The sequence below is a fragment of the Ornithorhynchus anatinus genome, chromosome 19 (genome assembly GCF_004115215.2).
Source record: "Ornithorhynchus anatinus isolate Pmale09 chromosome 19, mOrnAna1.pri.v4, whole genome shotgun sequence".
NCBI classification, from domain to species: Eukaryota; Metazoa; Chordata; class Mammalia; order Monotremata; family Ornithorhynchidae; genus Ornithorhynchus; species Ornithorhynchus anatinus.
This window is the reverse complement of record NC_041746.1, coordinates 27,302,897-27,325,145: the sequence shown is the minus strand read 5'-3', so window position 1 is coordinate 27,325,145 and position 22,249 is coordinate 27,302,897. Positions and strand designations below refer to the sequence as shown.

The window sequence follows — 22,249 nt, the reverse complement described above, 5'->3', positions numbered from 1 at the left end:
TACTTGTTTTGTAGACATGAGAAGCAACGTGGCTTAGTGGAAAGAGCCCGGGCTTGGGAGTCAGAGGTTGTGGGTTCTAATCCCAGATCCGCCACTTGTCAGCTGTATGACTTCGGACAAGTCACTTAACTTCTCTGTGCCCTCATCTGTAAAATGGGGACTAAGACTCTGAGCCCCACATGGGACAGCCTGATTACCGTGTCATCATTCATTCAATCGTATTTACTGAGGGCTTACCGTGTGCAGAGCACTATACTAAGCACTTGGAATGTACCATTCGGTATTTACCTCTACCCCAGCACTTGGCACATAATAAGGGCTTAACCACAGCTAAATCCCTCTTTCCCCCCCTTTCCCTCTGCTCCTCTCCTTCTCCCTTCCCCTCCCCTCAGCACTGTGCTCATCCACTTATTTGTATATATTTTTATTACCCTATTTATTAATGAGATGTACATCCCCTTGATTCTATTTATTGCTATAGTTTTAATGAGGTGTACATCCCCTTGATTCTATTTATTGCTATTGTTGTTGTCTGCCTCCCCCGATTAGACTGTAAGTCCGTCAATGGGCAGGGACAGTCTCTATCTGTTGCCTATTTGTCCATTCCAAGCGCTTAGTCCAGTGCTCTGCACATAGTAAGCGCTCAGTAAATACTATTGAATGAATGGATCATTATTATTATTATGTTTTGTTGCCTGTCTCCCCCTTGGGTAGAGATTGTCTGTGCCGAATTGTACTTTCCAAGGGCTTAGTACAGTGGTATTTGTTAAGCGCTTACTATGTGCAGAGCACTGTTCTAAGCCCTGGGGTAGACATAGAGGAATCAGGTTATCCCACGTGGGGCTCACAGTCTTAATCCCCATTTTACAGATGAGGTAATTGAGGCACAGAGAAGTTAAGTGACTTGCCCAAAGTCACACAGCAAGTAACTGAGGCACAGAGAAGTTAAGTGACTTGCCCAAAGTCACACAGCTGACAAGTGGCAGAGCAGGGATTCGAACTCATCACCTCTGACTCCAAAGCCCGTGCTCTTTCCACTGAGCCACGCTGCTTCTCGTGGTTACTGCTCTGCACACAGTAGGTGCTCAATAAATACTATTGAATGAATAAACCATTATTATTATTATGTTTTGTTGCCTGTCTCCCCCTTGGGTAGCGGTTGTCTCTGTTGCCGAATTGTACTTCCCAAGGGCTTGCACGCAGTAGGCGCTCAATAAATACTAATGAATGAATGAGTACTCAATAAATACGATTGAATGAACAAATGAATGCAATATAATTACTAGGTGTTTTTTATTTTAACCTCTAACAAGATTTTGCTCCCTTTTTTGTCCCCTCTATGGCCTAGCCTGCCTTTGAGGGAGCCTCCTTCTGAGCCTCCCCTATGACTGTGTGATTTACGGAAGGAGCCCCGAGGGCCCAGGTCCTCCCTCCATAGGAGTGGTTGGACTTCTGCATTCCCCTGACCCTTTTTTTTGTGTGTGTGTGTGTCTTCCCTTCCCCCCAACCCTCCTCCTCTCCCATTTCTCCTCCTCTCCCTTTTTCCCATCCCAGCCGTGGAGGGGATTTAAATCCCATCCCGGAAGTGTCGGGCCGGCGCGGTGGCGGGCGGGATTTGTAGTTCCCCACCCTCCCTCCCACCGCCTCTTCCGCCCGCGGCCGGAAGGGGGAGAACTACGAGTCCCAGCCTGCCCCGCGCCCTTGGCGCAGGCGCGTTGGGCCGGCTGGATTTGAATCGGCGGCGTCGGGGTGGACGCCATATTGGGAGCCGGGGGGCGGGGAGGAAGCCGTTGGCGGCGCCCGTCCTCGGCCATCGCTTCGTAATCCGTCGACATCGGCCTCCCTCCGACTCCTCCCGCCTCGGGGTCGGTGTCGGGAGGTTCATCGCTTCTCCGCGGGTCTCCGGGGAGCGATAGGGGCGGCGGCGGGAGGCGGGCTGCGGTGGGCGAGCGGGCCGGCGGAAGGACCGGCGCCGGGAGTCGACGACGACAGGCCCCTGACGCCACAGTCCCCGCCGCCTTGCCCTCCCCCGTTGTCGCTCCTCTGCCCGCGGCGGCGGCGGCGGCGGCGGCCCGCCTTGCCCTCCTTCCCTCCCCGCCGCGGCCATGGCGTGCGGGGCCACCCTCAAAAGGACTCTGGATTTCGACCCGCTGCTCAGCCCGGCGTCCCCCAAGCGAAGGCGATGCGCGCCATTGTCGGCGCCGTCCTCGGCCGCCCTCTCCCCCCTCTCCTCGTCCTTCTCCCCCGCCGCCGCCGCCGCCTCGTCGTCGTCCTCGTCCTCCTCGCCGCGGAAATATCTCCGGATGGAGCCGTCCCCCTTCGGCGAGGTCTCCTCCCGCCTCACCACAGGTGGGTCGAAACCCCACCCCCTCCGGCTCCTCGGGGGGTCGTGGGTGCGAATCCCCGCCGCCCCGTGACCTTGGGCGAGGCGCTCCGCGCACCCCGTCGTTCAGTCGGGCGACTGGAGCGAGCGCCTGGGAGGTGCTGGGCATTGGACGAAGGGGCAGAGACCATTCAGTCGAATCCACAGACCAGTCCCCCGTTCATTCAGTCGAATGGAGGGAGCGCTTGGGAGGTGCTGAGCACTGGACTAAGCGCTGGGAAAGGGCCGTTCGGCAACAGAGACCATTCAGTCGACTGGAGCGAGCACTTGGGAGGTGCTGAGCACTGGACTAAGCGCTGGGAAGGGGCATTTCGGCCACAGACCAGTCCTTCGTTCATTCAGTCGAATGGAGGGAGCGCTTGGGAGGTGCTGAGCACTGGACTAAGCGCTGGGAAAGGGCCGTTCGGCAACCGAGACCATTCAGTCGACTGGAGCGAGCACTTGGGAGGTGCTGAGCACTGGACTAAGCGCTGGGAAGGGGCCGTTCGGCCACAGACCAGTCCCTCGTTCATTCAGTCGATTGGAGGGAGCGCTTGGGAGGTGCTGAGCACTGGACTAAGCGCTTGAAATGGACCAATCGGCAACAGATCATTCAGTCGTATTTAGTGAGCGCCTACTGGGTGCAGAGCACTGGACTAAGCGCTCGGAATGGGCCTCTCGGCGACAGACCCCCATTCACTCGTTCATTCCGTCGTATTTATTGAGCGCCTAGTGGGTGCAGAGCACTGGATTAAGCGCTTGGAATGGACCATTCGGCAAGAGAGAGACAATCCCTGCCCAACCCGAATATCTGGTGCCCACCAAAACGGGGATGAAGATTGCACAGCGTTCTGCACATAGTAAACGCTCAGTAAATACCATTAGAAGGACGGTGTCCAACCCAAATTCATTTCAGGCGTATGTAGGGAGCGTTTGGTATGTGCAGAGCAGTGGACTAAGCGCTCGGCATGGCCCATTCGGCAACAGACAATTCATTGATTGCAGTCGTATTTAGGGAGCGCTTATTGGGTGCAGAGCACTGGACTAAGCGCTCGGCATGGCCCATTGGGCAACAGACCATTCATTCATTTCAATCGTATTTAGTGAGCGCTTATTAGGTGCAGAGCACTGGACTAAGCGCTCGGAATGGACCATTCGGCAACAGAGAGAGGCAGTCCCTGCCCAACACGAATGTTTCGTGTCTACCCAGACGGGGATGAAGATTGGGAGCCCGTAGCACAGTGCTGTGCACACAGTAAACGCTCAGTAAATACCACTCAATGTGAACGGTGGGGACTGGGTCCACTCCAGCGCTTAGAACAGTGTCTGGCACATAGCGCTTAACCAATGCCATTATTATTATTATTCACGACTCAGTGCCTCACTCCCTCACCTGTAAAATGGGGATTAAGACGGTGAACCCTATGTAATAATAATAATAATGTTGGTATTCGTTAAGCGCTTACTATGTGCCGAGCACTGTTCTAAGCGCTGGGGTAGACATAGGGGAATCAGGTTGTCCCACGTGGGGCTCACAGTCTTAATCCCCATTTTACAGATGAGGGAACTGAGGCACAGAGAAGTTAAGTGACTTGCCCACAGTCACACAGCCAATAAGTGGCAGAGCTGGGATTCGAACTCATGAGCCCTGACCCCAAAGCCCGTGCTCTTTCCACTGAGCCAAGCTGTAGGACAGGGACTGTGTCCCACCCGAAAATCTCGTCTACCCCAGCGTTTAGAACAGTGTCTGGCACATAGTCAGCGCTTAACAAATCCCATTATTATTATTCACGTCTCCGTGCCTCGGCGCTCTCACCTGTAAAATGGGTTAAGACGGTGAGCCCTATGTAGTAGGACCAGGGACTGTGTCCGTCTCGACTATCTCGTGTCTGTCCCAGCGCTTAGAACAGTGCCTGGCACACAGCGCAGTGACAAATCCCGTAACTATGATTATTTATCGAGCGTTTATCGTGCGCAGAGCACTGTCCTAAGCGCTGGGGAGAGCACAGTAGAGCAGCAGAGAGGGACAGGCCCTGCCCACCACGAGCTCACAATCGTGGGAGGAGACACAGCAGTACAAATAAAAAGCTATCGAGAGAAATAAAATGGGGAGGGGGGGAAGTCGATCCGGCCCTCTTTCATCCTTTCAGTGGTATTTATTGAGCGCTCACTGTGTGCAGAGCACTGTCCTAAGCGTTTGGGAAAGGACAATCCCTGCCCCTCACGAGTCGGGGGGGAAGCAACAGTATAAATAAAGAAATATCGATAGAAAGAAATAAAATGGGGAGCGGGGAAAAAGTCGATCTGGCCCTCATTCGTTCAGTCGTATTTATTGAGCGCTTACTGGGTGCAGAGCACTGTCGTAAGCGCTTGGGAAAGCACAGTAGAGGACAGTCCCTGCCCACCACGAGCTCACAGTCCGGGGGGGGGGGAGACAGCAGTACAAATAAAGAGATATCGATAGAAATAAATAAAATGGGGAGGGGGAAAAGTTGATCTGGCCCTCATTCATTCAGTCGTATTTATTGAGCGTTTATTTATTGGGTGCAGAGCACTGTCCTAAGCGCTTGGAATGTAGAATTAGGCGAGAGAGAATTCCTGCTTGCTCGGGGGTTGGGGGTGTGCCTTTTGGTGGAAACATTTGTCGATGGAGAGACAATGGGGGAGGGGAGATGGGGCACATCCCGGCCCGATGGGGCTGGTTTGGGGTGACGGGGAGGGCGAGCCGGTCCTGTCATCAACGCCCCAAGATGGGCTGAGTCAAGACGGGTTCGACCACAAAGGCGAGGCGCCCAAGCGAATTGGGTCGAAATGAGGCCCTTCGACGGGGCGACCAAAGCAGGGCCCTGGGGAGGGTAACCCGGGGGTCGAGAGCAAGAGGGGAATGGACCCAAGGGCCTGAGCCTCTTTTCGCGTTTCCTTTCGACGCCCTTCCCAAAAGGAGCCAGAGGGAAATACCTTTGGAATTCCAATCTGTGGCTTGGAAGCTCTTGTGTGTCGTCGACCCCCTCCCCATCCCTTCCCTCTCCTCCCCCCCCCCCCCCCCACCTCCACCGTTTGGCACAAGGCAGGACCGGGATTATTGTGGGGCCGAGGAACGAAAGGTACTTCCTTTGTGTATAAAAGGCAGAGGTTTTGCGTCCAGGCCTTCGATTTCAAGACCACGGTTGTAATGTGACAGGGTCCGCGAGGGGCAGATAAAATCTTTTCCGTAGCCTCTGCTCCGCGACTGTCCAGTTGTTGTCAGTCTTCCAAAGCTTTTGTTTGCGAGGTGCCTTGAACTCGACCTTGTTCCCCAATCCCGAGTTGACTGCGTGTAATTCGGATTCTGCTTTCATTTTTAGTTCTTGGTTTTATTTATTTCTCTAAATGCCCTGCACCCTCGGTCGGTGCCTCAGGTTTTATCATTAATGCTTGCAGAATCGGTTTTCGAAGGTCGTGGTTTAAGGAAGCCGATGATTATCGGGAATAATATAATGCATTGTGCTTGGAGGAGTGTTTCAAATTTAGTCGACTTCTCTACTCCTGAAAAAGATTCCAGAAAGATCATAACTCACCACCCTCCCCATAAATGTAGTACCAAATACCTCTCTGTACGGTTGTAGACCTCCTTACTCTAAAAGGAGAGTATTAAAATTATCACTTCAGCAGGACGTTGCTATTGAAAACTGGAAATCTAGGCTTAGTGCTTATTTAATGGAAGTGGATTTTTAAAACGCTGTGCCTAACAAGCGACACGTTTTAATCACAAGGGAAAAATTAAGATTTATAGACATAGCTTAAGAAAAACATAGCTTAATGCCAAAGTGATCTTTTCCACATGTCCCCCGAGGCAAAATTTGATAATGGTAGATGATATTGAACATATGTTGGACTGACATGACCTTTCACCTTTTCCCCCCACTTAGGGTAACTTATTTGAAAGAATTGATTCCATAATAGTAAGGATGTGTAATTACTATAATTTAATAAACTTTAGCAGTGACTAATGGAGGTGACAAGGCCTCACCTCAAACCTGTGTAGATAATTAGTAGCTGGCTGATAGCCATGAAAACACTAAAAATACCTTCACTTTGATCCAAATTCATATAACTTTTTCCAGTTATTTCAAAATGAAACCCTAACAAACTGGCGAAGTGTGCTCCTTGATGATTATCTGTGAAGGTGGTACATATAATCAGTTGATGTGTATTATAAAAAAAATCTTTGAGTCACAGCATTGGAACCTGTTTTGATTTTTCACATCCAGGGCAAAAATATAATTATTTTTAACTGCATCCAGTATAGACATGTTATTTTCCAGGCAAAGAACTTCTGAAACCCAGTATTGATGGCTCTGTGTTTGTGGTTACACACCAAAAAATGGCCTTGTAATTTTTATCAGCGACTGAGCAGTTTCCTTAAAAAAAAAAAAAAAAAGACCCTAATTGGGAGTTGTACACACAAGCCATTGTTTATTAGGCCTGTTCTGTCATGGGGTTTGAAAAGCTATTGTCATTGTGTCATAATGTCTTCAGCCTCAGATGTTGTCAAGTGTGGTCGAGGCAGGTTGTTAGGTCACAAGTCCCAGTGACTGAATCGGCCAGTTTCCATTTTTCTATCTAATGGTATTTTTTATTGCAATGTGAGAGGGTTTCGCTGAGGCCCAAGTAAAACCTTTAGCGGAAATGGGGTTTGGGGTGAAGAAGGGAGGAATAATACTTGGAAACAGTAGTTGGCCTAATAACAAATATTCAAGGAGTCTGCAGATTGTTTCTTTTATTATCTTTCTACTCTGGAAAATAAGGGCCTGGAACCTATTCCGAAGGAGCTAAATTATTTTTGAAGACTTTCTTCCTCCAGCTTATGACCCAAGTTATGAAATGTGAAGTTTTCATTATTGTCTGGGATGCCCCAGATAGCTCTTTCACAGGACGAATAGAAAAATGCAACAGAAGATAATTTTCAAGATTTAAAAGTTGGGTGTTGTAGCATAAATATAGAACTCCCCAAACTGTGAAACAAAACCTTGAAAATATTTCTAACAAAGCACTTTACAATGTGTCAATCATAAGTTTTAGACAGGGCCTAGGCAAGATTGCATCCATTCATTTTGGGGACCTCCTGAAAAGTAAATTCTCCATCATCTCTGGTAACTTGTTGCAATGCTTATCAAGTAAAGGTGAGAATATTAGTTTAGAGTCTGCTCTCATGAATAAATAGTGTTAGGTATTGAAGCACAGTTTCCTCAAATTGCTAGTCCAGCTCCACTCTTGCTGTATTGAGTGTATCAGAATTTAGTTGCTGGAGTAATTTTATAGTTTCTTTTTAACCGTCCGTGAAAATTGGAAACAGTGCAGTTTGTGACTGGTGATGGGGTTTACAGAAACATAGATGGTGCCTTGGACATTGATGCATGCTTGTAAACTGAGACACCAGCTGGTTTAAATTAAGTGTAAATGGTTCTAGGCAAACAAATGAGTTGTCTGTTGGAAGAGGAAGAATCCTATTTCAGATGAAATTTATATTGAACAGGAGTGTTTTAATATTTTGTGGTTATTTAGACAGCTGTAAAGTTACTTCTAGCTTCTCAATGGATTTGGCAACTAAACAGTATTTAATGGTCTCCATTCTTTGTGTGGATTTTATACCTGGCATTTATTTTATGACTCCTACTTTGTGCTGCTACATCAAATATTTCATGAATGTATGAATTATGCATTTTTTTCTAAAGCAGTCCAGCTTCTGCTCTTATAATGCCATGTGCAGCTGGCACAAAGGAACAGTTTAGGTGCTTGGATGTTAAACAGTAGTTAAAGGCAGGTATACTTGGACATGGCAACTATTAGGATCAACGAATGGTGCAGGCTTGCTCTTCTATGATAGCAGGGGTGTACTCTAGTGGATAAGAGAAATTGGTTTCCTTTGCTAGATCTCTTTATTAACAGTAAATATAGATTTACTTGGATAAACTAAATGCTACCTCAGATGCACTGGTCCTGTAGGTAGAAACAAGCCCCCAGAAGAAAAATATGAGGGGTTTTTTCCCCCTACTTTCACTAGATGGCTTTCGTTTCGGAGGCTCAGAGTAGTGCAGTTGACTAGGAAGTATTGCATTTGAAACTTTTCTTCATTGTCATTGAGCGAGTGCACTAGAGATGGGTTGAGCAAGCAACCTATTTTGGAGAAGCATGTAATTAAGATTTGGTTTTGTCTCAGTATCTGTTTATTATGGATTTTTTCCCATTTCAGTTCACAGTTGGTTTCCATTTGTAGGTGACATTTTAAGTTGGGTTAAAGTTGAAGTCCTAGTGTCTCAGTTGCAGAGTCCTAAATTCCTTTTAATAGAAAAGGTTGCGGCTTGTTGCAGGGCAAACTTTGGGTTTTGAGGGAGTGTTGAACTATAGAAACTTTGAGTTTTTTTTTTTCAGCTTCGATCCAGAAAGTGCATTTTTTAAACATGAAAATCTTAAGGATAATAGAATAACCTGGAATCCCCCCAAGAGTGTTGTCACACAGGAATATATAGTGTTATCTGGTGGCTTAAAATTTACCTACATAAATTATACCCTAGTTGGCTTTTACAGAGGCCGGTAACTGGAAACTCTTTAGGGTCTCTGTTGGATGGCAGTCACCCTAATAGAAGTTGCCTTTCCCATTCTATAAGAATATTGGTTGTGAGTACTTGAGTAGTAGTGCATAGCGGAGTAGTTGCCCTAAGAAGGGTCTAAAGATTCTCGTGCTTACTAAGTGTTTGGAAGAGTACAATATTAATAAGACACATTCGTTGCTCTCGGAAAGCACACCGTGCTTTTTACTCGATGTGAAAATTATTTTCAAACTGTGAGTAGGATGATATAGCAGGAATTAGTTCAGTTATAGCAGAATAAAACCGGAAAAGTCATTGAATAACAAATGATAAGCAAATAGTTCTTTGAGCAGTTTGGTTTTTGATAATCTAATGTTGTATTGGCCTTATGGTCAGGCCAGAAATTGATCTACTGCCCTGGTCACTGGAATCGAAATGAAGATTAGCTTTATAACCCTCCCGCCCCTCCCCCCAAAAAGGCCTGCTCAAATTTACAGTGGGTCATATTAAGTAGAATCACCTAGGATCTCAGTTTGGACACTTCCTTTGCACACTGTTATAAAAGATGGGAAATGTGCCTGTCCATCGCCAGCTGTAGATACAAGAAAAATATGGTTCTTTTTGCTATTTTTAATTCAGTGAAAACTTAGTGTTTGAGAGTACTAACAGGATTCTAACCATACCTTAGGTTAGGCCTAATTTCCAGACCAGTGGCTTGTGCTTGACACCGGCATAATTGTGTTGATGTTAAGTCTACTGCCGTTTTTCTTGGCTTTGTTTTTCAGGCAAGCACATTTGTGATCCAGGTACACCTGGAACAGATAGCATTTAAAACATTTTCTTAGCCTTGATGTGTAAAATGCCCTGGTTTCCTTTTAATTCCTGATGGATGTTTATCCATGTTACCGTAATTGGCACCTTTGGCAACTTTAGCAGTGGGGATTGGAATGGGTATGCTGGCTGAATCATCCTTGTAACCCTAGAGGCGAAGCGATTCCAGGTCAGAGTTGAGACATGCTATAAGGCTAGGTTTGGGAATCTGCTTCAGCCTGCAGCTTTTTAGCTCAGTGGTCAGATTAAGATTGTTGACCCAGCACTTCCCATTGCTGTTAACTCTTAAAGAACACCGTCTTTCAAAACGACAACCAAAATAAATGTTGTGGGTTTGGAGGTGGGTTAAAGAGCAAGAGCATATTTTTTCATCACACACTGTAATGAAAAGACATTTCTATCAGAGGCAAGAGAAATAGACAATGCAGTGGAATTGACTTTTCTGGGGGGGTGGTCTTGAAGGTTTTTGAAGGTCACCCACTCTTTTTCTGAATAAAATAGAATGCCCATCAAATGTAATAAAAAGAATGATGCTGCCTTGCATCTCCTATTTATATAACTCTCAGGAAAATATCTTCCTGTCTGTGAAGCAGAGGTGCATGAGATTAATTACTGCAGACAGGATAGCCAAAGGCTGGAATCCAAATGTTACTCTACAGAATTGTGTTCAGTTTTGGTTCCTTATTGGTTTTTGACAATTGCAATTTAGATGATAAAGCATCCAGGCAGAGAAAATGTCAGTGCTGGGGATTGTCTTTTATTTCTGACATAGTATGTTGCTCAATTATATAAATCTGTAAATGTTTCCAGAGGCGTAAGCCTAATTACAAATTGAAAAATAAACAGAACCCCTTCTGTCCGAGGCTCACCTTGTGAATGTTAACTCAAGAAACATTTCCCAACAAGAGCCTAGAAATTGATGGAAGTAGGGCTTACAAGATCAACAAGTATTAATTCAAGCATCCATTAACTTCTGGGTGAGGTGGCTTGGCACTCTCTCTATTTGGGGCCTTTAGTCAGCTTGCTCTAAAAACAGGACTGCCTCACTGGGCAGAGCTTTGCAGTGTTCCCTCAAACCAGCAATACCATACCCTAAAGGTGGCACTATTTGTGGCCAAAATATGTTGAGCTGTGCAACTGGGAAAATGTGCATATATATTCTGGCCATTTTGAATTGCAGCTGTAAGAAGCCACTGGGCATCCTGAGCACATAGGGAGCTTATCTTGGGAATTTGAGTGACACCATTCTGTTGTGAGATGGTTCTGAGAACCTCTTTCCTGTGCTGTTTTGGGATTTAGGAAACCCTGCAAGTTTCAGCTTCTGAAACTTCAGGTTCTGAAACCTTTGGCTATTTGAGAAGGTAGTGAAATGTGGCAGGGGATATTCACCAGCCTCTGCCACATTTCAGTACCTCCTCTATTGTTGCAAAGCATTGTGATGTCTCATTTGGAAAATTTTGCAGACAGGGTACTTTCATGTGATGAGCTGTCACGCAGAAGGGCAGAATTGCCAGGGTAGCTGCTGAAAGAAATATAGCAAGAGTTGAGTGAACAGGAAAGGGGCAGAACTGGTACGAATTTGCTCCCTAACAGTGTAGACAGAGAGATGGAGCAACTTCCATATATATATATATATAGCCTGATTTGGTGCTGATCTAGCTGGAACCTTTAATTTATTCCTCCTAAAATGGTTTGGGTGGCCAAAGTGGTTGCCTAGATCCTGGTTTTCCAGTCTTGCATGCATTGTCCTCCAGAATCCATATAATGCCTGCACCCACATGGCACCCTGCAAAAGTAAATAAGCACATTCTAGGTCTATTAGAGGCTAATAATCAAAAACAAAACCCAACATGTACAGACACTGTTGTGCAAACATAAAATGTATTTCAAGTATTTACTTATTGATCAGTGAAAATGAAAAATTGTATTGTACTCTCCCAAGCGTTTAGTATGAAGCTCTGCACACAGTAAGTGCTCAGTAATTATCAATAAGTGGTATTTATTATGCATTTAAAAGGCACTTTACTAAGTGCAAGGGTGAGTACTAAACGCTTGGGAGAGTACATTCTAGGTCTACTAGAGGCTAATAATCAAAAACAAAACCCAACATGTACAGACACTGTTGTGCAAACATAAAATGTATTTCAAGTATTTACTTATTGATCAGTGAAAATGAAGAATTGTATTGTACTCTCCCAAGCGTTTAGTATGAAGCTCTGCACACAGTAAGTGCTCAGTAATTATCAATAAGTGGTATTTATTATGCATTTAAAAGGCACTTTACTAAGTGCAAGGGTGAGTACTACACAAAGGAATAGGTATGGATGCTGTGCCCACAAGAAGCTTACAGATTTCATGGGGTAGACTGATATTAAAATAAATTACAAGTGGGTATGTACATGAGTATGTACATAAGGGTGAGTGGTGAAGTGCTTAAGAGAGCAAGTGCATAAGCCACACAGAAGGGAGAGTTTAGACCGTGATTCGAGGGCTTTGTTGGGGGTTGTTCGAGACGGTGGAAAGGATAATGTAGAAAAGACTTAAAAATATTTATCAGCGTATGTGCTTTTATAAACTTGTAATCAATTAATATTTTTGAAAAACAATGAAGTTAGCCATGTTTTAAACTCATCTGGCACAAACTGTTGCCCAGAGTTAGGAAGTAGTAGCTTGAAGTCCATGGGTGTGCTACAACTACTTCATACTTTTTTTTTCTCCTGGAAGCTTAAATGCCTATGGAAAAGTTACTAAAAAAAACCCTTTTATGAAGCCCTTAATCAGAAAGAATCCTTTGACTTTTGTCCTTGAAATGTAACTCTCCTGCACTGCAGAAGCCAAAAGTATTTATTCAAATGCTCAGACTGTAAGTACTCTGCCAGCTACTTTTTATTTTGGGCAGTTAGATCCTAAACACTGTTCCAGAAACAGTAGGGCACTTGCAGAAGTGCCACTTCTTGGTCAGATAGGACCCCTTTTTTGCCCTTAGTGTTGCCTTGAGGATGAAGAACATATGGGCTGTTAATGTATTTTAGGAACGTACAGGGGAAGTGGCAGCCTTCCAGAGATAATGTCCAAGTGGTTTTTAATGATAACACCTCTGGAAGCATGTTTTTGAAAAGACAGCTTGCCTAGTTGTACACTCTTGGTTACTCTTAGAGTTGCTCCAAGCAAAATTATGGAATGAATGAACTAGTTGGATTTTATTTGTTGGCTGTTTAGAATTTCAGTGGGTATGGAAAACTAATTCAGAACCAACAGAGAGAAGTAGTGGCAACCAAAATCAATTTATCATTATTTTTGGCAGGCAGTATTTACTTAAAAATGAAGATTCTTCTCTTCATATGCAATTTAGCTGTTACCAAGATATTTATTTTAAGATTGTATTTGTCTGGATTGTTGCCTTTGGAGATAATAATCATGGTATTGTTAAGTGCTTACTGTGTGCCAAGCCCTGTTCTAAGCGCTGGTGTAGATAGAAAGTAATCAGATTGGACACAATCCCTGTCCCTCATGGGACTCACAGTCTTAATCCCCATTTTACAGATGAGGTACTGGAGACACAGAGAAGTGAAGTGACTTGTCCAACATCACACAGCAGATAGACTTTGGATTTTGGAGGCGGGCTTTTTTTTTTTTTTTTTGCCTATTCAGAGTCACATGACTGAATTAAGCTGATTAAGCTTGACTGGGGATTGATACATTTGGACAGTGGATAGATGGCAAAAGGAATGTTTTTCCATACTGTCAGAGCATTGTGCAGCAATGACTCTTAGGCTCAAGAGCAAATTGCTTGCCTCTGACTCTTCTTTCCTTACCCAGACCAGCTCCTTTGAAATCCCTCATTGGTTGAGCTGGGTTTAGCTATGGAAGCTAGTCTTTGTCACATTGTTCCCTAATAATAAAGAAGTGATACCAGAAGTGGAAAATGAAATCAAAATGGGCCTCGTCTACTCAGCAAGCAGATCATCTTAGTAGTAGCCAACAGAGTTACTTTTACCCGGTTGAGAGAATGTCTTGGGTAATAATAAATGAATGCTATATTTGGTAGCAGAATCTCAAAATCTTGTAATTCTGTAGTGCAGTCTCTTCAGTAGACTTACCCAGAACTGTCTCTAGAAAATTCAAGCTCGTGATCCACAGACCAGCAGGTAATGCAGTAGGAAATAACCCGCAGGATGAAAACTGAAGCATGTAATTCTGATAACATCAAAAATGCTTTGTTTGACCTTGCTTGTCTACCTACTAGTGCTACTGAAAACAGTGACTGAGCAATTCACATCAAGCTGTTATTGTCAGTACTTCTGCAGAAGAAAATGACAGTGGTATGATTGGACTAGCACTCCAGACAGATAAAAACAAAACTTAAAACAAAAAGGAACTCCATTTAATTGTGCTGTCCAAATTGAGTTTATATGTATTTGTTCAGTGAGGGATGTGGAGGAAAAAGAGATTTTCATTTAGGTATTTTTACTTATAGAACATTTCAAAATTTCATAATTGTACCCATGAAATCAAAACTTCTGTACATTATTAAAGACATTTAGACCTGTATGTGATGTTTCTGAAGAGTGAAGAAGGCTCCAGTCTCATCACAGGAAATGAATGAGTGAATCTTGAAGAGTTGCCAAGAACATTTTAATGCTTTCCTCAACACTCCATCTAACAGAAAACCTTCCAAAATGTAAAGGCATGGCGTTGTCCCAACATTTGGAGAAGTCATTGCAGCAGTCATGCATGAAAAATGAGAAAGTACCCATCCTGATGACATACTGCTGAGGCCATCAACAACCTAGAAGGGGACACCCTGCTTAAGTACAGAAGCTCTTCCTCAGCATATGGTACATAGAGGAAATGCCATAGGCTGTCAGAGATGCCACTGGCATCACCATATTCAAAAAGAAAGGTGAAAGCGGACAGATGGACCATTGCAAGGATGCAGTAAAACAAGCATGAGACAGTGCTGCATCCTAGCTGAAAGCTGGGAATCACCCACCAAAGATCCGACACTGTGCATTAGAATCAAGAAAGAAGTGACTCCTTAATAAAAGCACAACAATAATGACATGCATTAAGCCCTTTTTGGGGTAGATACAAGAAAATCACATTGGACATGAGGTTCTCAGTCGAAGAGGGAGAAAGCAGATGTTTTATCCTCATTGTAAAGATTTTACTGGAGAGGGCAACCCTACCTAAGAAGTGCTTTCTGGGCACCTGACTTGTTAGCGAACACATTGTGGTTGTTAACTGAGGCTGAGAACTGCAAATAACAAGCCACTCTGTTAGACCCATGGGAAAAAAAACCCAGTTCCTTTCAGTACGAAAAGTAAATCAGTCAATCGAATTTACTGAGCACTTACGGAAAACAATCAGATTAGAAGTGTAAAATGTTTTGGGATTCAGAAAGCTCTCTAACTTATAACTCATAACTTTTCCTTTCAGAACAAATCCTGTACAACATAAAACAGGAGTATAAGCGCATGCAGAAGAGAAGACATTTAGAAACTAGCTTCCAGCAAACAGATCCATGCTGTTCCACTGATGCACAGCCTCATGCATTTCTTCTCAGCGGGCCAGCTTCGCCAGGTGAGCCATATGGATATTTAATAATTAGATCTTCAGTGCTTGTTGGAGTACCTTCTGACTTAGTGTAGTCATCAGTTCTTTGCTCTTCTGCTCAGTACTGGCCATTTTCTTAAATATCCCTTCTCTCCTAACACCACAAAAATGGGTAGTCACCTGATCACAGTCAGTCAGTGTTTGAGTAGTTCAGTCATATTTATTGAGTGCTTACTGTGTGCAGAGCACTGTACTAAGTGCTTGGAAAGTACAATTCACTGCTTGGGAGGGTACAAGAGAGTACAATAAAGGCCATCCCCGCCCTCCATTTCTCTTTATTTTGGTAAAACAGTCTGTATTCTGAGACCTCGTAGGAGTATTGAAGAAAGAGGTGTCCTTTCCCTGTAACACACCTTTCATAAAAAGTAAAAGTAAACTGCGTTGCTGATAAATGTTTGTGTATATACCTATACACAGAGCAACCTATAAATACATGTCTATATTTACCCATAGTCTACAATTAGGGGCATATTTGGGGAGAAATCTTTAGTGTGAAAATTTAGAAATGCCCGAGCACCTCAAACCTGAAAGGCATTTTAAAATAATTCTGAACTGTTTTGGCATTTTTCTATTTTCTGAAGGCACTTCATCTGCAGCATCATCACCATTAAAAAAAGAACAGCCCCTATTTACTCTAAGGCAGGTTGGGATGATCTGTGAACGTTTACTGAAAGAACGTGAAGAGAAAGTCCGTGAGGAGTATGAAGAAATACTGACCACAAAACTTGCAGGTATGTGTCATTCTTAGCCTATCTGATATGGCGAGGGGAACAGAGCAAACACACTGATTGGATCTTCTTGGTTAAAGAGGCAGGAAGAGGTGATAAGGGGAAAGAGCCAGAACGTGGTCCTCGGTGCATAGGTTGAAGAGGTAGTTGACTTGTGGATCAGTCTTTAGAGAAGCTCATCAGAGAGGAGGGAATTGGATGGAATTGGTTATGCCACAGCCCAAGAAAAAGGCACGGCAGTTTGTCAGGCTGGTAGTCTGGGGTTGCCAAACATGAGTCCTGAAGTGAGAGGAGGAAAAGAGGGCTATGAAGATGTGTGACTGATAATATGTAAGTTACATCGGTGAGAGTGTATCCCCTTCCTGGGGATAATGACAGCATTTTTGATTCTTAGAATGAGTAGCACAATATTTTCACACGACTACACCAGAATCCCTTTTAGAGTAACTTTAGGGCTTAGCAGGAACTTTAGTGACCCAGAACCAATTAAAACTTTAGGCTAGTGAAATGAATGGGTAATGTTTTTGATCTCACCTGGTGGTGGTGAAATATCTCAAAGGCCCTGGCTGGGCCTAGGCCAGATCCTGCCAGCATAGGGAAAGGAGTGGAGCTGCCCTCTTGGCTCCACCTCTAGTGTATTAATAGATCCAGGACATTGGATGGACTAGCCCTGGCAACTGAAGTTATGTGCTTTCTAGCCTTGGCAGAGCAAATGCATTTTACATTAGCTTTTCAGAGCCAGTGACTTGGTCAGATGAGCCTACCTAAATCTTTGCTGACACCAGTGGTGGCTCTCAGGGAGTCAAGCCCCCTCTCTCAGGCATCTAGCTTTCTTCCCTGGAGTTTGATTGGGGAAAGGGTTCTAAAGGCCACAGCACAGCCTTCCTGTATCATCTCCCTTGTAAGATAACTAAGGGATGGGACTGCCTTCTTGCAAAACAGTCTGGGAGTCCATCTCTTGCAAGCTGATATATTTTGACCTGCTCACCTCTTATTTTGTCTTTTTAGAGCAATATGATGCATTTGTGAAGTTTACGCATGATCAGATAATGCGACGATATGGAGAACAGCCTGCTAGTTGTGAGTATTTGCCTTTGAGTTTTGTAGCCTGAACCCATCTTCCTAAACTCTTGGTTAGAATGGTGTTTAGGAACAATTCTGACAAGTTTCAAGTCCTCAGTGGTATTTATTGAGCATTTACTATATGCAGAACACTGTACTGGGGACTCGGGAGAGTACAGCACAACAGAGTTGGTAGGTACTTTCCCTGCCCACAAGGAGCTTACAGTCTAGAGAGGGAGACTGACATTTAAATAAATTATGGATATGTACATAGGTCTTGTGTGACTGAGGATGGGATGAATATCAAGTGCTTAAAGGAAACAAAAACAAATGCATAGGCAATGTGGAAGGGAGAGGTAGTAGAGGAAAAGAGGACTTACTTGAAGAAGGCCTCTTGGAGATGTGATTTTAATAAGGCTTTGAAGGAGGGGAGAGTAGTGGCCTGTCTTTTATGAAGGGGTGGAGGGGGGGATTCCAGGCCAGAGGGAGGATGTGGGCAAGGGGTCAGCAGTGAGATAGACAAAATTGGGGTACGGTGAGTGAGCAAGTTGGCATTAGAGGAGCACAGTGTGCAGACTGAATTGAAGCAAGTCTGGGAGGTAAGTTAAGGGAGGGGGCAAGCTGACTGAATGTTGTAAAGCCAAGGGTGAGGTGGATGGGCAACCACTGGAGGTTCTTAAGGAATAGGGAGATGTGGACTGAGTTGAATAGGAAAATGATCCGGATAGCAGAGTGGTGTTTGGATTGGCTTGGGAGAAACAGGAGGCAAGGAGGTCAGTGAGGAGGCTGAAGCAGTAGTAAAGGCAGGATATGAGAAGTGCAGAAGCGATGAGCAAAATAAGCTTTGATGGGGAACTATAACTGAGTGGTCTTTGCATCTTGGCATTAGGGAATGTCCCCCGCTGTCCAAAGAAAAGGGTGGTAGGGTTGATATGTTTTTTCTAATCAGAAGGTTGTGACATGGTTTGAATATGAGGCTGGTCCTTTTTGACAAATTTTCTCTCTCTTTTTTCCTCCACAGATGTTTCATGAATTACATTTCCTGCACCCGTGGGCTGCCCTGTTCCCTGTTGAGTTGCTGCAAGCAATCCCCATTGAGACTTGCAGCAATGCCATATTTTTTCCCTCTCCCCCCTGTGTGAACACAGGTAATTTCAAGCTTTTGTCAGTGGCAACCACTCTGAGGCAGCAACTGGTTTTGGAGTACTCCCTGATGTCAAATACCATCTGGATGTGGACCGTTGCTACCTGTATTAATACCAGTGGCCTCATTTGCTGTCTCATTACAATTTGGCTTCTTATGTTTAATGATATGTTTGAATGTTCTAGAATATGCCCTTCACTGGTTGTGTAAATAAAACTAGAATGACACTTCGGACTGAAGTTAGTGTGGTTTCAATAACTGTGCACTACAACCAAGCTGTAACCAGTCATTAATCATCTAGAATGTAATCCCGGGACAATTTTAAGCAAATAGCCCACAGTACTGCCTGTGAAATAGTGAAGGAGGAGGGCATTTCTGTATTCCAGGACTTTTTTGGGGTTTAAGAATGGGTTTATATGATTTCTTGTTTTTGTAGTTTTTATTTATTCTCTCAGTCTTTAACAAATGTTTATTGCTGCAATTTTTCAGTGTATCATTGTTTTACTGCCCTTGTAGTACTGGAATTTAGTTGGACAAATAAAACATTTACTTCTAACCTGTTTGTTTTTTTTGTTTTTCAACTATGCAGGTAGCAGTTTCGGTTCAAGGACATAAAGTGAATCTGATGCTTACATGCAGCCTCAATTTTAGAGCAGGTTGGAGGTGGGTTGGGTGGCATTTGAGTCTTGATGCATTAGGTAATCATTAGGGATTTTGAGCTTTGTTGTAAATGGTATTTATTGAGCACTTACTGTATATAGAGCACTGTGCTAAGTGCTTTGGAGAGTGCAGTACAGTAAACCGGGTAGACATGTTCCCTGCCCACCAGGAGCTCAGAGTTTGGGATGAAACGTTTCTAGTTCTGAAGCATCATCTCAAATGGCCACAGTGAAGGATTTGCCTCACTGGCAATTATTGGAGCAGTGTTGAATGTGTTTCAATCATAGGAAAGGAATTTCAAAGAGAAATGCATAAAACTTTTAAGAACCCCTGATTTTGATATTTTCCTGAACTTTTGAAGTCGTTCTTCAGAACCCTTTCTCCTAAATTCCAGTAGTACATTTGGCCAGTCATTTGAAGCCGATTCAGTTTGTTGGAAGAGATTTTGTTCCGAAATATAGCTGACCTAACACGAGTAGTGGCAGCATTCTACAGCTTCCTCCCAGAGAGCATTAATGGGTGAGTGTCAAACTACCTATCCTTGCATTCACTTCAGTGGCCACGAGCTATCAAGGTGGTGACCCATCTAAAGCCAGTGAGACTAATTTGTCTCATTGGGAGCAAATTTGTCCATGCTAGTATTGGTGAACCAGCCACATATCTTATCATTGGGTGCCCGGTCTGAGTACTTGGTTTATACAGGTTATTTCACATGCCTCCAGATCACGATATGGAAGCAAGTCTCAACTGCTGTAGAGTTATATCTAGAACCTGTTTGGTTTGAAGGTTATTGGGAGGCCCAAACTCAGGTCAGGGTTGGATAAAGCAGGGGGACTGAGAATAGGTAGGCCCCTGCTTTCTGTCCAGGTGCAGGGCTTTAGTAACTAATCTGTGGCTTACAGGAAATGGCCTTATCTACCCCATTCCCCTCTGAGGCTTTTACCTCTTCGAAAACAAGCCCTTTGCTCTGATCAGATGTTTGCGTTAGCATGGGAGGAGAAATCCTGGAGTCCATATCTGATAACTTTGCAAAGACCTGGAGCGCTTCAATGTGACTGCCCTCAAGATAGATCACCTTTCATTTCTGAGTGGTGTCATCAAATCTGTGCTCCAATGGGCCCCGTTTCCCAGAATTGTAATGTGCAACCAGGTCTTGAATATCTCTGTGTATTTGAGCTTCTTTCTTGATAGGAGGGTTCACATGAGGTGACTGCCCTGAAGCCTAAAAAAGCCCTCAGAAATGAGACTTGTGCCAGAGAATGACTGCTCAGGTGGCATTGTCCCACTGTCCCTAGGAAACATGACTGAAGAGACCAAAAGCTAAATATGCAACCTAATAAGCCACAGCTTATGGAGAAACATGTTTCCAAGCAAGGATTGCAGCACCTTTCCTGCTTAAGTAGTCATTAAGCCTACAAAATTTGTACCATCAAGCTCAGACTGCAGTAGTTTGAAGGGTTGGACTTTTAAATTTCTTCTTGGCTTTGAGGGGTAAGAAGAGAGTTTCAGCTGAAAAAGATCTCTTACAGAACATCATGCTGGGGTTCAGTTAATGTAGGAAAAAGGGAAGCAGTGAGCTATTTTGGCTGCCCATCCTACCTGTCACTGAATATCCTTTCCCTCAAGGTACAGGAGCCCCAAATGGGTGAGTTGCAGCTTCTTAGTGTTGATCAAGGCAGTACGGCTTGACTATTCTTCAAGTGGCTAAACATGGAATTTGGAATGACATCTCGACAGGAAACAGTTTTGTTTCCCATCCAAGGGAAGCAGAGTGGCTCAGTGGAAAGAGCACGGGCTTGGGAGCCAGAGGTCATGGGTTCGAATCCCAGCTCTGCCACTTGTCAGCTGTGTGACTCTGGGCAAGTCACTTAACTTCTCTGTGCCTGTTACCTCATCTGTAAAATGGGGATGAAGACTGTGAGCCCCACATGGGACAACCTGATTCCCCTGTGTCTACCCCAGTGCTTAGAACAGTGCTCGGCACATAGTAAGCGCTTAACAAATACCAACATTATTATTATTATTACTTCCAGACACGGGTCTAACCCAGTAATGACCCTGTATTGTGCAAGTTGCCCTTACTGTTACATGGCCAGTTTTCATTTTGAAGCTAAGCAGAATTTTAACCAGACTGCCTCTCGTGGGTCCTGGTAGTCCTGGGCCCTTTCATAATTTGCTTTACAGAGTTGTGAGCCCAGGACTGTTTTCATTCCAGGGCTACTCACCCAAAAGGGACTGGTACTCCACCAACAGTTCTTTGCATCTTCAGCGGGACAAATAACAGTGAAGAGGCACTAGTGCAGTGATCATGAGGTCCCATTCAGTGTCCGAAATTGTTGTATGAGAGCTTTACCAACCATCAAACTCCTGCTTGGCCATTTGTATTTCCCCAAGGTAAAATCTTAATCTGAAAAATGAATAGAATGAACTCAGTAGTATTTTGTTGAATAAGCAAAGGGGCTAGCAATAAAAATGGTTGAGAGGGTAGTTTGCTATTATGAGGAAAGTTTTAGGAATAGGGATAGGAAAGGTGGTAGTGGTGGTGAATATTTGAAGGAGTCACTTTCCCTAAGGATATTTTGTGTGAAGAGTTAGTTCTGAAATGGTATTTAGAGTGGATCCCAGAGAGATTTTGGGGATGTTTTTTCTAGATCCTACTAAAAGTCCAAATATCTTAATGATTAATGAATGCTGCTGTTACATGATGGCATTCTGGATAAAATGACACTTAAGTTTAAGAATTTGTTGCTCTTTCTGACCACTGTACAAGTCCATTCATTCAATAGTATTTATTGAGCGCTATGTGCAGAGCACTGTACTAAGCGCTTGGAATGTACAAATCGGCAACAGATAGTCTCTGCCCTTTGACTGGGGATTTACTAAATGAGATGTAGGAGAATGAAGGGATCCAGAAAAAAATTGGGCATTGAACAGGGCCAGTCTGGTGGGTATTGAAGAACACCCAGCTCCCAGAGAGCCTGTCTCAACCTTATTTCCAAAAGAAAAATGAACTGGCCCATGGCCTAAATGTCATCCCTTAATTGATCTACAAGCAGGTCAGCTAAGTGGGATAGTTTCAACCACTGGGGAAACTTCTCTAGCACTCAGAGCCACCACCATTTTGAGCAGATCAGCTCATGAGAAAACAGATAAGCAACCTTCTCACTTTTCCCCCAGCTAGGTCCCTACCAGGACCCAGGCAACAGTTGCATGTGGTATCTGGCCACAGTGCGTGAATAGGCTGGGTCCAGGTGCAGCAAATGATGAGATCAGCCTG

General features: G+C 44.2%; 1 protein-coding gene across 1 annotated transcript; it reads left to right on the top strand.

The window, feature by feature from the left end:
* Positions 1-1,746: 1,746 nt before the first annotated feature.
* AKIRIN2 (akirin 2) lies at positions 1,747-18,868 on the top strand. Its single transcript, XM_029047024.1, has 5 exons — positions 1,747-2,349; positions 15,202-15,345; positions 15,960-16,109; positions 17,115-17,186; positions 18,190-18,868. Exons 1-5 carry the CDS (start codon positions 2,106-2,108, stop codon positions 18,198-18,200), a joined length of 621 nt encoding a protein of 206 aa, XP_028902857.1. The 5' UTR covers positions 1,747-2,105; the 3' UTR covers positions 18,201-18,868.
* Positions 18,869-22,249: the final 3,381 nt, after the last annotated feature.

Excerpts from the sequence above, each read along its gene's own strand:
- AKIRIN2 (XM_029047024.1), top strand. The coding sequence starts at position 2,106 with ATGGCGTGCGGGGCCACCCTCAAAAGGACTCTGGATTTCGACCCGCTG. Across the intron at positions 2,350-15,201 it reads CTCCTCCCGCCTCACCACAG|AACAAATCCTGTACAACATA; the intron begins GTGGGTCGAAAC and ends TTTTCCTTTCAG. Across the intron at positions 15,346-15,959 it reads CAGCGGGCCAGCTTCGCCAG|GCACTTCATCTGCAGCATCA; the intron begins GTGAGCCATATG and ends TATTTTCTGAAG.